At 37.8% G+C, this 13,946-nt stretch overlaps 1 protein-coding gene across 4 annotated transcripts in view; it reads left to right on the forward strand.

Moving 5' to 3' along the window:
- PCSK5 (proprotein convertase subtilisin/kexin type 5) overlaps positions 1–13,946 on the forward strand; it is a 229,293-nt gene that overhangs the window by 157,745 nt on the left and 57,602 nt on the right. For 2 of the 4 annotated variants that reach the window (XM_042012677.1, XM_042012673.1), the window contains exons 13-18: positions 2,040–2,176; positions 7,112–7,255; positions 9,066–9,168; positions 9,735–9,928; positions 11,377–11,461; positions 13,461–13,558. In XM_042012677.1, coding sequence (XP_041868611.1) covers positions 2,040–2,176; positions 7,112–7,255; positions 9,066–9,168; positions 9,735–9,928; positions 11,377–11,461; positions 13,461–13,558 — 761 coding nt within the window. Of the gene's footprint in view, positions 1–2,039; positions 2,177–3,979; positions 4,133–7,111; positions 7,256–9,065; positions 9,169–9,734; positions 9,929–11,376; positions 11,462–13,460; positions 13,559–13,946 lie in introns of those variants that run through there. The other 2 variants (XM_042012674.1, XR_006013538.1) reach the window with 2 other exon arrangements.

A 13,946-nucleotide genomic window follows, 5' to 3' on the forward strand; every position in this document is an offset into this window, starting at 1 on the left:
GCTATGAAAACATTATCACAACGAGACAGCCGCCCACTTCCAAATATCGTTCAGTCCATTTAGGAAGAGGAGTCTCTCTGCCTGCGTGTGAGTCCTTTCCCCCGACTTGCAGCTTTTCCCGCAACTGCTTTCGAGGGTCCACTCTTGAAGATTTTTGGGGTACAATTTTAAGGTTGAGCCGTTCAGAAACAAAAACAGAGGCCCTTCTCCTTCCCTGGGAGCAAAGGGTCTTCATCATCTTCATCGTTAGTACTATCTCTGGGAGCATCTCTAGGAACTGAGGTTTTCTCCTTTCCCATTTGGAGCAAAAGTCCTCATCTGGTTCATCTCTACGGACTGAGGTTTTCTCCTTTCCCGTTTGGAGCAAAAGTCCTCATCTGGTTCATCTCTCCCTGTCCAAACTTCTCATGAAATTACAGCTGCGTCAGCATCTGCCTATCTCAGCGCAGGTGCTTTTGCTCACGAGTTGAACACTCCACCCCCCATATCTTCATGAAATTACAACAGGATACTCTGATATATCATAGCTTCACAACAGAATTTCAGCTTTAAGCATCTCCTCTCTCTCTTCCCTCAGGTTTTCAGCTCTTCACAGCAGTAAAAGGGTTAATCTCACCTCGGCCTTGCAGCTTTGCAGCTGGAATGTTGAATTTTTCTTATCGAAGTGGAGAGGGGGGAGAGCCGAGCCGCTCCGGCTGCCCACGGCAAGGCAGTGGGGGGGGGTTCCACGGCTGGAACAGGTCCATCGGCTTCAGGATGGCCGTGGCCCGGCCCGGCCTGGCCCAAGCAGGGCCTGGCCGGGCCCGCTGGCCCCCACACGGGGCCCGCAGCCACCTGTGCCAGCGCCGGAAACGAGAGAGAGCTTGGAGGGGGAGTTTGCCTATTCTTAAATGTGGATCACAGAGGTGATCACAACTTTAAGTGGCTTAGAGAATTGTCCATATTCAAACTGGCCAGCTGATAGGTTCTATCAGTTCCCAGAGAAAACTGTAAGCACCCCTTAGCAAGGACGTCCCTTCCGGGACTATGCTTGCTAACCTATGACACATGTATACATATCTCTGTGTATATATATACACAAATATATAAAAATACATATATGTGAATGTATAGTTATATATGTATTTTTAGAAGTTGAGCCATTTGATTTTATTGGAGGCAACAGTCCTTCTTAGAGTGCTCTTCTCATCAACAGTTTTGGGGTACCAAGCAACACACTGTGAACACGGAATAAAAGTGCAAATTCTCTTGTATCTAATCCCTGGCCAGGAAGGGTCCTCCTTCCCCTTCTCATACGGGATCACAATCACATTACAGTACCTGAAATGGGTCTCCCTATACTTGAAATTATCATCATCCAGGCCTAAGTTCTAATGTTTTCACTCACAACCTAGGTAATGAAATTAGGATAATGGTACTGGTTAGATGAAACAATCAGATGCCATTAGTCTTTCGGTTTTACCCAAACTGAGTTCTGTGAAATGTTTGAAGAGGGCAATACCTTGGCTGTTCAAGGATTGAGGCCAATGTCTCAGTTACATATTACTTCCTCACAAGAAGTGACATGTATTAAATCACAATTGTCTTAAATGTCATCATTTTTATTTGGTTTAATACTTTCAAGTTTTCCAATCAAAAGCCAAGAATAAATGTTACTGAAATTTTCCAGCTTACAAGTTATTTGTATTTACATCATGGTATTAAAGCAGTGAAATTCTGTATTATATGTAGTTTTTCCAAGACACACAAATCCTATTAAATAGTATTAGAAATTCTGGTATTTTTGCAATGGATTTGTTTGCCATTCTCTTTTTTCATTATAAAAACATGATGGCATGTAAAGACTCTCTTCCATCAAGCAGCAAAAAACGGTTGAATGTGCTTGAAATACTTGTGAGAAAACCATAATGAATAATGTTTGTAAAGGTGCAAATGAACGAACTGGTTGATTATTATATTATTCAGGTGTTTGCACACTTGGAGGCACAGCTTCCCAGGAAAAGAAGTTTTCCTTGAAATAATATCATGATTTGTTTTAGGTTATTTGATCATTCCATGGAAGGATTCAAAAACTGGGAGTTTATGACTACTCACTGCTGGAGTGAAAAAGCAGCGGGTGATTGGATCTTGGAAATCTGTGACACTCCATCTCAGCTGAGAAATTTCAAGACTCCAGGTAGGACTCTAACATTTATTTGGGCTCTGTGAATTCTGAAAAGTGCTTGCTGTTTTCCACCTTTTATTTACAGCTGGAATATCTGTAAATAAAATGTCTGGACCACACACTGGTTTTAGTGTGAAGCCATAGCTAGGAAGAGCATTATTCTAAATTTCAGTTATCAGTGCACTCTTCATTTTTATGTTACTGTTATATACCTTTTAAGACACATGGTTCACTTTTATTCTGGCTTATTTCTTTTTTTTTTTTTTAGATTAATTTCTCCCTAAAAAATTTAATATACAGATCAGCCTTACTCAACCACTGTTGATAGAATTGAATGAGAATTTTAATTCTGTATTTATAATCTGCTTTAGCTGTGTCATGTTCTGATAGCCAATCTCAACTTTTAAAATCAGCTTCTTTGTCCAGTCATCAAATCCTATTTTCTTATTGGCTGACTCAGTAGCCTGCATAACCTGATTTTAGTTTTTTAGGATAGTAAACCAGCAATCATAAGCCAAAATTTTGAAAAGCTTTTACACAATATGTGGTTAGTAAGTCCCTAATGAAGACCAAGATAATGTTTGAGTTTCAAAATTTCTGAGCAGGGAACAACTTGAAGACTCTGGTAACTTTTTACAGTTATCAGGCCAGTGTTATTCAAATGTTAGCTGTATAGTCATGTGGTTAACTTTAAGCACAGCATTTTGAAAATCTTGATTATCTTCACCTAGAGCTCTGCAAGAAAACCCAACATTGCCAGTGTTTTAAATTTTACTTTATCACCACTGATCACTTCTCACCATAGCTTTGCAGTCATGAAAGGTTCTTAGCCAAATGATGTTAAACACACCACTAAATGACAAGCAGAGTTTCCAGTATACTAAAAAGGGGTATGCACTAAATGTGTTTGGAAAAGCAGCCATAGACTATAAGCAAAACTGCCCAGGAATTCAAGAGGAGGTTTTGTGTTTGGGTTTCTTTTTACTTTTCAGTGCTTTAAAATTTAATAGAGGAGAGGTATTAAGCAGCAAATAAGTAATTTAATTTTAATCAGATTACTCAAAAGAGTTAAAAATCAAGTATTTTTAATTCCATTTTGCACTTGTTATTCCTGATGCATCCAGGAACATCTCTGGTGTGAAGGACAAGTTAGGGTAGCTCTTCACCTGTGTGTGTACCGGAACCCATTGGTTCATCCAGCAGGCATGAAGAACAACCACAGAGCAACACATTTCAGCTATTTCCCTCTTTTCTTCCCTGACACATGCCTTGCACTAAAAAAGAGGTAGCATGGAGCCATTTTGCAAACTTTTAATCTGGGCAATTCTCTAGACATATTTTACAGGCCTTTTACGTCATCAGGATGGTCTCAAAGTGGCCTGCTACATTTCCAGCTTTACAGTTCAAAGCCTGTTCCTGCACACTCCTGCACACTACAACTACATTTATGGTTGTATAGGTCTTACCAATTTATTGATTTCAATACTTTATAGATACTCTTCTCAGTGGAATTGATTTCCTTTCCTCCATCAGAACTAAGGCCTAAAGATGCAACTCTGGGAGAAAAGGCTCAGTAAGGCTAGGGGATTGGGAGAAAGTCGGTCTACAAAACTAAGGGGTGTGGAGGAAGCTGATATACTGCAAGAATCCTGCTGGAGAGCTTATTCTCTACTTTGTTTTAAGCACAATGCAGAACACTGCTTGAGACTAGTTTGGTTTTTACGTGCATTTGGTTTTCACAAGATGCAGTGTGGTTGTGAATTTGGATCCTGGTTCATTGTATACTGTCTAGTAATGTATCCCCCATCTTTCTAGAGCAGTGATTGCCCTCTGATGAAAGCTGTCCAGTAACTCTTCTGTTCAAAAAGATTTGGAAGTGCCTGCCATATATTAGTGGTGGATAAATTCAGCTGTTTGGGCATATCGGGATTAGTCTCTGCACTGAAGAGAACATGAAGTAAACAAAAGGTGCTTAAACATAATTTATGCCTGGTGCCTCTCCAGTTCATGGTGCCTCTTCAGTTTATCACCATAGCCTGCAGTTTATCACACTGATATCATCATCATGCCTGTTTCTTGTTTGTGTTCTGTGCATGTGTTTCTTAGCTCCTGAAAGATCTTACAATTAAGAGTTGCCATTAAATTAAAAAGAAAGACCCAATGTGTCATCATATCCCTGCAGTGGCAAGGTAATGCCATATCTGTTACCTGAAAAGAAATGCAGAGTCCAGTTCATAAAAGTAGTGCATGTAATTTCTACATTTAATTCTGTAGAGTTTATGGAGATGGACATATGTTTGCCATAAAACATTGTGATGTACCCTTTCTTCTATAAATACAATATGGGACCTTTGGTATACATCCGAAGTAAAAGCAGGGAAGGGATTATTCTAGCCAAACTAAATGATGGAATCAGCCAAAAATGGGGAAAGAAAGATTTTGGCTTAAATGTGCGTATTTTGTTTATTCATTATAAAAGTGTGCGTGTATGTATATATACTTAGTTATTGAAATATTTCATTGTGCAAATTAAACCCACCTTGAGGAAGACTTCATTTGCTTGCTGGCAAGTCACATGAATTTTTCTCCTCTTTATTTACTGAACTGTTCTTGCAAGGCAGCTAATCTCCTGAGAGACCCTACATTATTCTCCTTGCTGCTCTTTTGCTTTATATATGCATTCAGACTAACAATCCTTCCTGCGGTGATGGTAGTACAAGACCTTCTGTATGTGTAAAATGCAGACACAGTATGCTGTGCCTTAGGAGCATTTTTACCTGTGGTTGTTTGTAGTTGGTTCTTGTGAATACTTTTATCAGGGTTCTGGGAAAAAATATAAAACTTTGGGAAGTTGAGTGAGTTTTGCCTCATAATAAAAGATGAGGATAAAAAGATCTGAATAACTTAATAAAACACATTTTTATTGCATCCAGTGTATTATGGTTTATATGCTGTAGAAGTGGTTTAAAACACAAAAAAGGCAGGGACTGGACATGGAGAAGCTATATTTTAGAAAGGGATGTGATGACTGCATATCTGGTTAAAAATTATCTCCCTGTGTGACTTCTTTTTAAAAAAGAAAAGTGTCATTAAGGACACAGTTGGATCAGTCTAAAGAGTATTGAGATGTAACTTGATTCCCACACATCTTTAGAGGAAGAAAATACGTGATTTGGATCTTTTTAATCTAATGGGTCTTTAAGAGCTACCTGTCTGTGGGTAGGAGAAGACAAATTGAAAACAAGGTGTATGCAGTTTTACAGCCAAGGTAATTAGCCCGTAGTGTGGCAGCAGGTGTGGTAGACTTGTCAGCAGTTAATTTTTTAAATCAAGATCAAATGTCTCTTTAAAGAAAATTATAATTCAGATGTGAAAAGCTGAAAGCTACTGTGTGACACAACTGCCACATGATGTAGTCTCTGTCTGTAGTTTCTGCTCAAAAACTGAGTGTAGAGCAGAGGTTTCATATGAAGTGTAGAAATTTTTGTCTCAGAAGGAGGCTTGGCAAGAGACATAGATTCATAGAGGTAACATAGATTCCCATCTTTAGCCCTAGTATAAGCTATTTAAAAGAAATTTGTTTAAGATCTGTCAGGTAGTGTATTTGCTTATTGTTGCTTACTGCTAAAAGCATGCATGTACAAGGAGAGAGATGCTTGTCTTTGTCTTTGCCGTGTCAGTGGAGGTTACCAGATGACATTGGGAAAATACAGGAAATCACTTGTAAGGGTCAAATTAATTTGCTTGCACAGATTGAAAAAGTCCAAGTGAACGACATTTCAATTTATTGAGTATCATTAAAATTAAAGAAGAGGAAGATTGCTTGAATTTAATTTTACACAAAGTATAATACATTATTTTCTTGAGAAGAGTCATACCTGAATTACATTTCTCATTAAATAATAGCTCTCCTTGGAAAGAATTTTAACCACAGGCTCCAAAACAGGATCATTCAAATTCTCCCTGCTTCTCTAATTTCTCTTTGTTCTGATAAGAATTTGACATTTATAACGAGCTATTCCAGCACAGATTAACATAACCAAGACAATAGGATGATACCAAACTTAGGTTGCACCTTTTCAAGCAGGGATGTGGGTTTTATTTATCATTACTTTTAGGCATTATTTCAGGCCTGAGTGTTTTTGCTCTTTCTCCAAGTTAATTCACCTAGTAGTATAGAGAGAAAGATGGGGACTGAAAGTTCACCCTTTATGTTCTGACAGCATGAACTTGAAACACCTTTATCTTTTTATTCTTCCCCCAAAAAAACTTACCAGAAAGTCAGATAATGCTTCAGGTAGCCAGACAATTTTTTCTGTCTTCATTCAAATATTAAGAGGATAAAATGCTAATCATGATTGCAGACAATACAGTGATATATCTGCCAAATAACTGGCACAAATAAATTAGAAATTATGCTGGTTGAGTGGGAAACTGATGTTCTTCCACTGAGATTTTAAGAGAGGCTGTTTCTTGTTCATCAAGTTGTGTCCTACAAGTCAATGAAAGGTACTCTTATGTAATCCCTTTATTAAGTCAGAATTCTGAATACATCTACTTAGCTAACAGATCTCAAATTATAATTACCAGACAATTAATAATGTTCTGAGTGGAAGACGAAATCCAGAGCAAATCCACCTTATTGAGTACCATATACATATTCCAAATAACTGTATGCCCAGATGTTTTGTTTATTGTTTACATTGAGTTCAGCCCATGGTGCAAACCTTTGCTAAACCTACAAGAGATTTGCAATGAAAATACAGTGTAAAGATCTGATTGAAGAAAATAGCTTTCTCAGCGTATAGTAAAACAACTGTTTCACTTACTTGAAAGGCAGTGTCTTCCATACCTACTCATAACAACATGCTTAAAAGTGACATACTTTTGTAAGACACAGAAAAGAGAAGTAGTTCTGAAAACAGTTTTATAATACTTAACTTCCAGGAAAATTGAAAGAGTGGTCCTTAGTACTGTATGGAACATCCATCCAGCCTTACTCACCAAGAAATGATTTTTCCAAAGTGGAAAGAGTGCGCTCTAGTCCAGTTGAAGACCCTACAGAAGATTATACAACAGATGACTATTCAGGTGTGTACATTCATTTACTCTATTTGTGCATTTACTGAAACTTAATGGCTTTAAGGATGACCTGAGAACCTGCATGTGTAAAATGTTCAGTAAATTGGATTCTTCATTGAAAATGGGAAGTATTTGTTTCATAATTTTAAGTTAAGTGTTTGAGTTTGTATGCATAGAGCTATATATTTTTAAGCTACAATTAACATGCTATGAAGAATGCACTGTTTTGCATATAAGTATGTAAAGCTATATATACTTATGCACATATCAATATATATGGGAAGAACTTTATCTTCTACCTCTGTGTTGTTTCTCAGTGATCCCTAGAGAAGTTTTTCAGCCTTGTCATTAGACTTTAATAGAGCTAGATTTTTAGCACTGCAAAATAAGTCAAGTGGGCAGTTTGTTACATGTAATCCACCATTAGCAGTACCATGTGATGAATGTGAAGTGTATCTCTGGCCAGCAAAAAGGAGAACAAAGTTCAATTTAGTATTTTCTGTTATTCCATTCTCCTTTCATACATGTCAGTCCCACAGTCTCTATTTTAGATGGAGAGCTGCAGAACTCCTTGTTTTGGTAGGTAATGAAACACTACTATCTCTACTGTAAAGGTCACTAACTTCTTAAAGTTTTGTACGAAGCAAACTCTACACATTTCATTCAGGAGAGAGCAGTGATCCTGGAAGTTGCAACTTCACCCACAGTCATTGTTCACCTGCATAAAGGCAAGACTTGATGGTTCTCTCCTCCCATAGCAGGAAGGATCTATTTGAAAACTGTAAGAAAAAATTGATAGAATATCTTGAGTTGGAACAGATCCAACTGTTGGAACAGCATTATCAAGCCTAACATGAGTGCAGGTGAGATGGAAGACATGCGAATCAGTGGGTATTAGCTGAGGCTTTTGCAGCATGTAGCAGCACAGAGCATTGGGGCCCTGTTGTCTGGTTCCTTGGGTCATGGTAGCCACTTGGACCTTGGACCGGTTGATATCCACTCAGCAACCAGAGTAGCCACTGATCGTAATATTCATACTGATTTATGTTTTTATTTTATTTATGCTTTTTATAAGTTATTTTGCTAATCATTCCTAATTATGAATTACAGAAGCTTTCACACATTTCCAAATAAAACAAGGATGCCATACTTGTTAAAAAAGCTTGCCTTTTGTTTTTAAGTTTTGAATTGAAATCAAACAGGTATTCAGGAAACCTCCCAGTCCAGCCATCCAGGAGCCACTCTTGCAGTCATGCTCTCAACACTTGAGCTAGGACCAAGGCCCCTTCAGAGCTACACACCCCACACTCACACAGTCAGACCAGGTTTCCTTACTAGCTCGACCCTAGTTTTCCCATAGCAGAGTCTCAGACTTCCCAATACTTAGAATAATTTAATCTTGGTGCAGTAACTAAATAACAAAATAACAGCTTGAGCTGAGTGCCTCTGAGAAGGGACCCAGAACAAGGGAAACCCTGGGCTTTTATACCCTTACAGTTTAAGTGCATGGAAGTCTCAGTGTCTTTGGCTGTTGCTGTGTCTCTAAGTGTCTGGTCACCTGACCAGTACCACAGGTCTCCGTGTCCTTTTTTATGTGAAGTGTCTGCATGGCCTCTTGCTTGGAGCTTCTGCCACCCAGAGCTCAATCTCGAGCTCACACTGCAGGCAGCAAACCAAGCTACCTGTGCTAAATGTAGTCCTTAACACAGGAAAGCAAAGTAATCGCATTCTGCAATAAAATACTGTGTTTTAAGGTGTCCCAAGAACTAAATGAGAAGTTTTAATCCCTTTGGCCATCTGTATTCTGTTTTTACTACAGGTCCCTGCAATGCAGAATGCAGTAAAGTAGGGTGTGATGGGCCAGGACCAGATCATTGTACTGACTGTCTGCACTATTACTACAAATCTAAAAACAACACCAGGTAAGACAAAGAGAAAAAAACCTTCACTTCATTGATTTCTTGGTATATATCTTAACTTTCTTTCATTTTCTTTTCATTGCAGTCATGGATTTTCCCCTGACTTTAAAAAATTTTCTTTGGAGTTAAAAAAACCCCAAACTCTAGCTTACCAGAATTTATACTACAGCTTAGAAAAACCCTTCTCTGATTATATCCCCACCTCTTTTTTTTTCCCTAAGAGGCTCTCTCTGTATATGTATATATATATATATATATATATATATATATGTATGTAGACTCTCATGGCTACTATAGCTTAAGTGAACAGGACAGGAAGAAATGTAGATGGTCAAAAATTACACTGTAGACTGACAAGCCATCTGCTAGTGAGGTAGCATATGTGTAGGGACATAAATGCAAGACAGTCAGCTTGATGCAGTGCCTTGAAGGGTTGCATCTTAGTAAACACATGGTCCTTAGAAAAGCAATAATGCTGAGAAATACTTCTGCTTTGCAGTCATGGTCCAGGAATGTGGTGGCAGGTTATTTCATTAACAATTCTGCCTTCTCTTCCCTGCTGTCTGCAGGATCTGTGTTTCGACCTGCCCACCTGGTCACTACAATGCAGACAAGAAACGATGTAAAAAATGCTCACCCAATTGTGAAACCTGTGTTGGAGGCCAAAATGACCAGTGCATGACCTGTAAATCTGGCTACTACCTGAATGAAGTAACCAATAGCTGTATTACCAACTGCCCTGATGGGTTTTACCTGGATAAGAGTTAGTATTTCTTGTTGGTTTTGTATTGCGGGCTACAGAATTTGATCTGGGGAGGTTGCTGGGATGGTTATGAGCAGAAAAAGTATATGTTGATGCATATATCTCTTATCCTATTCCTTTTATTAAATTGTTGCCAAGTGTGATCAAGAATGTCCTGAATAATTTGCCTTTATTTTAAAAACCATACTTGTTGCAGGATGTCTTTTCAGCTGGGGATGGCTGGGAGTAACAGTAGCATAACTAGGGCAGCTCAAGAGCAAGTCAGTTGAAGGATAGAACAGGTTATCACTGCCTGGGAAAGGGACAGACAGCGCCCACATTCTGACCATGAGGAATTCCCCATTCAGCCAGATTATATGGCACCAGAAGTGAGAGCTGAGAAACTGGCCGTGGCCAGTGAATCAGAGCTCTAAGAAAAACAATTTCTTCAGATGTGACATGGTTGCAAATAATGTTTCTGACAGACCTAAGTACCTACAGAGTGATGTGACTGCCCAAGAGCAGTAATCCTCAGCCGTGATGGATACTGCCTTCAGCTTCCTCCTGTGATTGCCAAGTAGACTGTCCGTGTTTAATTTCCAGCTTTGGCTAACAAAAACACTTAGGCATGTATTCAAACATGCTTAAAACTGCAGTGACTTTTGTTGTCTTTAGACACTCCTTAGAAGATAAATGTGTTCTCAGGAGCTTTGTTCATCTAGGTACCTAACCTTTTGCTTTCTCCAGCATGAAGCTGTGTGTTTTTGAGAATTAGTAAAAACAGGTCTTACCTTAATTCTTCCATTTTCACTGTGCGAGAACTACAGTAAAGAGAACTCTTCTCCACATAAATTAAGATGCATAGATGAAAATTTAGGATTAAATGGGAAAATTAAGTTTTTCTTCTCAGAAGGGTATGTGTCCCTGCATGTCAAAAGACAACAGGGCTGAAGAGAGAGAGACATTTCTTAAATAAGGGATCTCTAGAGATAAAAAGGCGGGTGTTAAGTGATTTATGTATTTACTTTGTTAAGATCAGATCTGTTTATGCAGGTGTGTCTTTTAGCACCAAATCAGGAAGACAGGACAGACTGCTTGCATGGAAGGGGTAAGATTGCAGGACAGTCTCCAGAACACATGGCAATCATTATTGCATATCACTCCTATGTGAGAAGGTGTCTTTAGTCCATATTATAAATAGTGAATGTAAATTTTTAATGTTTCTGAAAAGTTTTTAATGGCTTCAAAACGTATTTTTCTCAGGGTGCAACTATAACTTCAAATGGATAGAAATGTTGTAAACCATTTGATATTTGATGGAAAAAGCTAGTAATAGGCAGAATTTTGCTATTTCAGTCTAGCTTGATGTTTTTGTCAAACTAGAAAGTCATGCAATACTATATTCACACAATTTTATCAAACAAAACTGACCAAGGTTTTCTGGGCTGTTTTCTTTTTTTCTCTTGTAGATAAGATTGTTTGTCGAAAATGTAGTGAAAACTGCAAGTCCTGTGTTGAATTCCAAATTTGCACAGAATGCAGACATGGCCTAAGGTAAGGAAAATATGGTTGTCTCTAAACGTAGTATCTGAAGAGGTGTATACAAGGCTGTAGATACACAATGAAGAACATCAGATAGCTATTTAACCTTGCATGGCCCTCATTTCATCTGTTCCAATGCTTTTTAGTCTTTAATAGTGTTCCTGTGTGCCAGTTTGGCTAACAACAGATTTTTTAGAAGGCCTTTCATTTCAGGTAACATAAAAGCCAGTCATATGGAAAACTGGCTTCTTCAAATTTTGACCTACACTGTCAGTCAAGGATTATTTTAGAAGTAGAGTAAATGAATTATATTCATCTTTCTGATTCATTCAATGTGGTAGTTAGAAATTATTTTCTTATCTTTACTGTATTTTGTCATGTATGCAGTCATTCACTTATCTCAAGTACCTGAGGCTCAATTCTATTACAGCATAGTGAACATGTATTTTAAACAGCAGTGGAGATTTTTTCTTCAGAGGAGAACTTAATTATTCTTGAAAATGATAGATAAAACATACAAAGCAGCAGTGCACATTTCAAGCTCCTTTATAAAGAATGACCTTTTGATCCAAGTAGCAAAGGTCAAAAATCTTATAATATCCATGACAGACTGTATGCTGGCTTAGGGCCACAAAAAAATATGAAGTCAATATTCAGTATCTGTAGGGATATTCTTTTGAATACAAGCATTGTGTTAATGTTTTAACGCTGAGGTTTCATGTTACATTAAAGTGAATTTTCATCTCTAAGTAAAAGGTGAATGTTTGCTTCTAGAACATCAATACCTGGATTCCTTTATTGAAATTGAAATATTAAAAAAAAATTTAAAACACAACTTTCATGTTTTCTTGGGCAATATTAGCAAATTGAGAGTAATTTTAAGTAAATTTTTTTTTTAAATGTGTGGGTATACCAGATAAGTGGAGCCTTTCAGGACATGCATTTCGTATTCCATAGTTGTTCAAAACTTCCTGCATTTTCTTGGCAGAGGTATCAACGAGCAGGGCCTTCCTTGGCTGGGTCTTGAGAGGCCTGGATTCCAGATCTTCTCCATTACTGGCCCATTAAATAAACTTGGGCAAATTATTTTCCCATCTGTAAAAACATGTTAATGCTATGTGTGTTGTAAAGCTCTTCAAGGTGTGTCACTGAGGAAAAATAAGGGAAAAGCAGGGGTTGTGAAAGTTCTGTTGAATTGCTAGTTTATTTTCTAAACTGAGACTGAATACACCTTTGAAAATTTTCAGCGGTGCTGAGCTTACCCGACTTTTGCTGCAATCTGTAAAAGCATGGTTAGCACTCAGAGTGATAAACCCCGGAGCTCATTGGCATTTTTAGAAAAAGTGTTAAATTGGATGAATGCTGAGGTTCTGCAGAAGATCGTAAACATGGCAGAGAAGTCTTAGTTTTAAAAATAAATAATTTCTAAACAAAACCTAAATGCTAACAAACTGCTATAGGCACCTTTTAACAGGAAAGCAATAAACAGCTACTTCGAGGAATGCATTAAAATGTCACTCTTTATGCTATTTTTTTTCCTCTGTTACTCACATTTTTGCGCTCTCTCTAAAGTGCCTGCAGGCAGAATACCTCCAGCTGGATTCTTGACAAATCTCACAAGCCACACAGACCTGGCATTCAGTTAACAAGTCCCTTAGCATTTTTTTATGCTGACCCTGTGCTAAATTCCTGATGGATAATTGCATTTTACATGCCTGAATTTTTAGTGCTGTTTGTCATTGTTAATTTTTTGTCTGTCCCCTATTACTTGGTAGTATTTACCAAGAGTTTGTAAACAGCTTCTTTACTTCACCATGGGCAAAAACTGCTTTGCATTCGCTCTTTAAGTGATTGGTGTCTCTAAATTTATAAAATATGCCCAGTGAAGGAAGCTGATGAATACTAGTATGTGTGTTGTTCTTTGGTTAAAAGAGAATTACTGGATTGTGCCCTATCTTGTTGTCCTCTGTTGTCGTTATGTGCCCTGTGCTTTTTTTCCTTTTTACAATAGTTTGCATGGCACCAGATGTGCTATCCGCTGTGAAGAAGGAAAATACCACAGTGGCAGAGAATGTGAACCATGCCACCGTTCCTGTGCAACATGTGCAGGTACCCCACTGACATTTGTCTACATAATTTTCATTCCATATGATTTTATTCCGCTGTGTCACAGTTACAGTATAACATGATTGTTTACATGTAAATCCTTCATTCTCTTACAGCTTTTAATTACATTTTAAATACGGCAAACTTCGTTCAGCTAGCATGGAAATCTACGTTTTTAATTGAAAGACTTCATATATTCCTTTCTTTTTCTTTCTTTTTCTTTTTTTTTTTAATTTTAGTAGAACTTAATATGATTTCCAGTAATGCCTTCCATTTTCTTCCAGGAATGGAATAGTGACGGTAGATTTTGTGGGAGCTTTAGAACTGCAATCATTTATTTCAGAAAAAGATACACTGAAATTATGTAACTGTTTATTCTGACAATGTACCT

The sequence above is a fragment of the Corvus kubaryi genome, unplaced genomic scaffold (genome assembly GCF_017639235.1).
Source record: "Corvus kubaryi isolate FWS band 111438036 unplaced genomic scaffold, C.kubaryi_AGA036_p1.0 split1-37296, whole genome shotgun sequence".
Taxonomy (NCBI): Eukaryota; Metazoa; Chordata; class Aves; order Passeriformes; family Corvidae; genus Corvus; species Corvus kubaryi.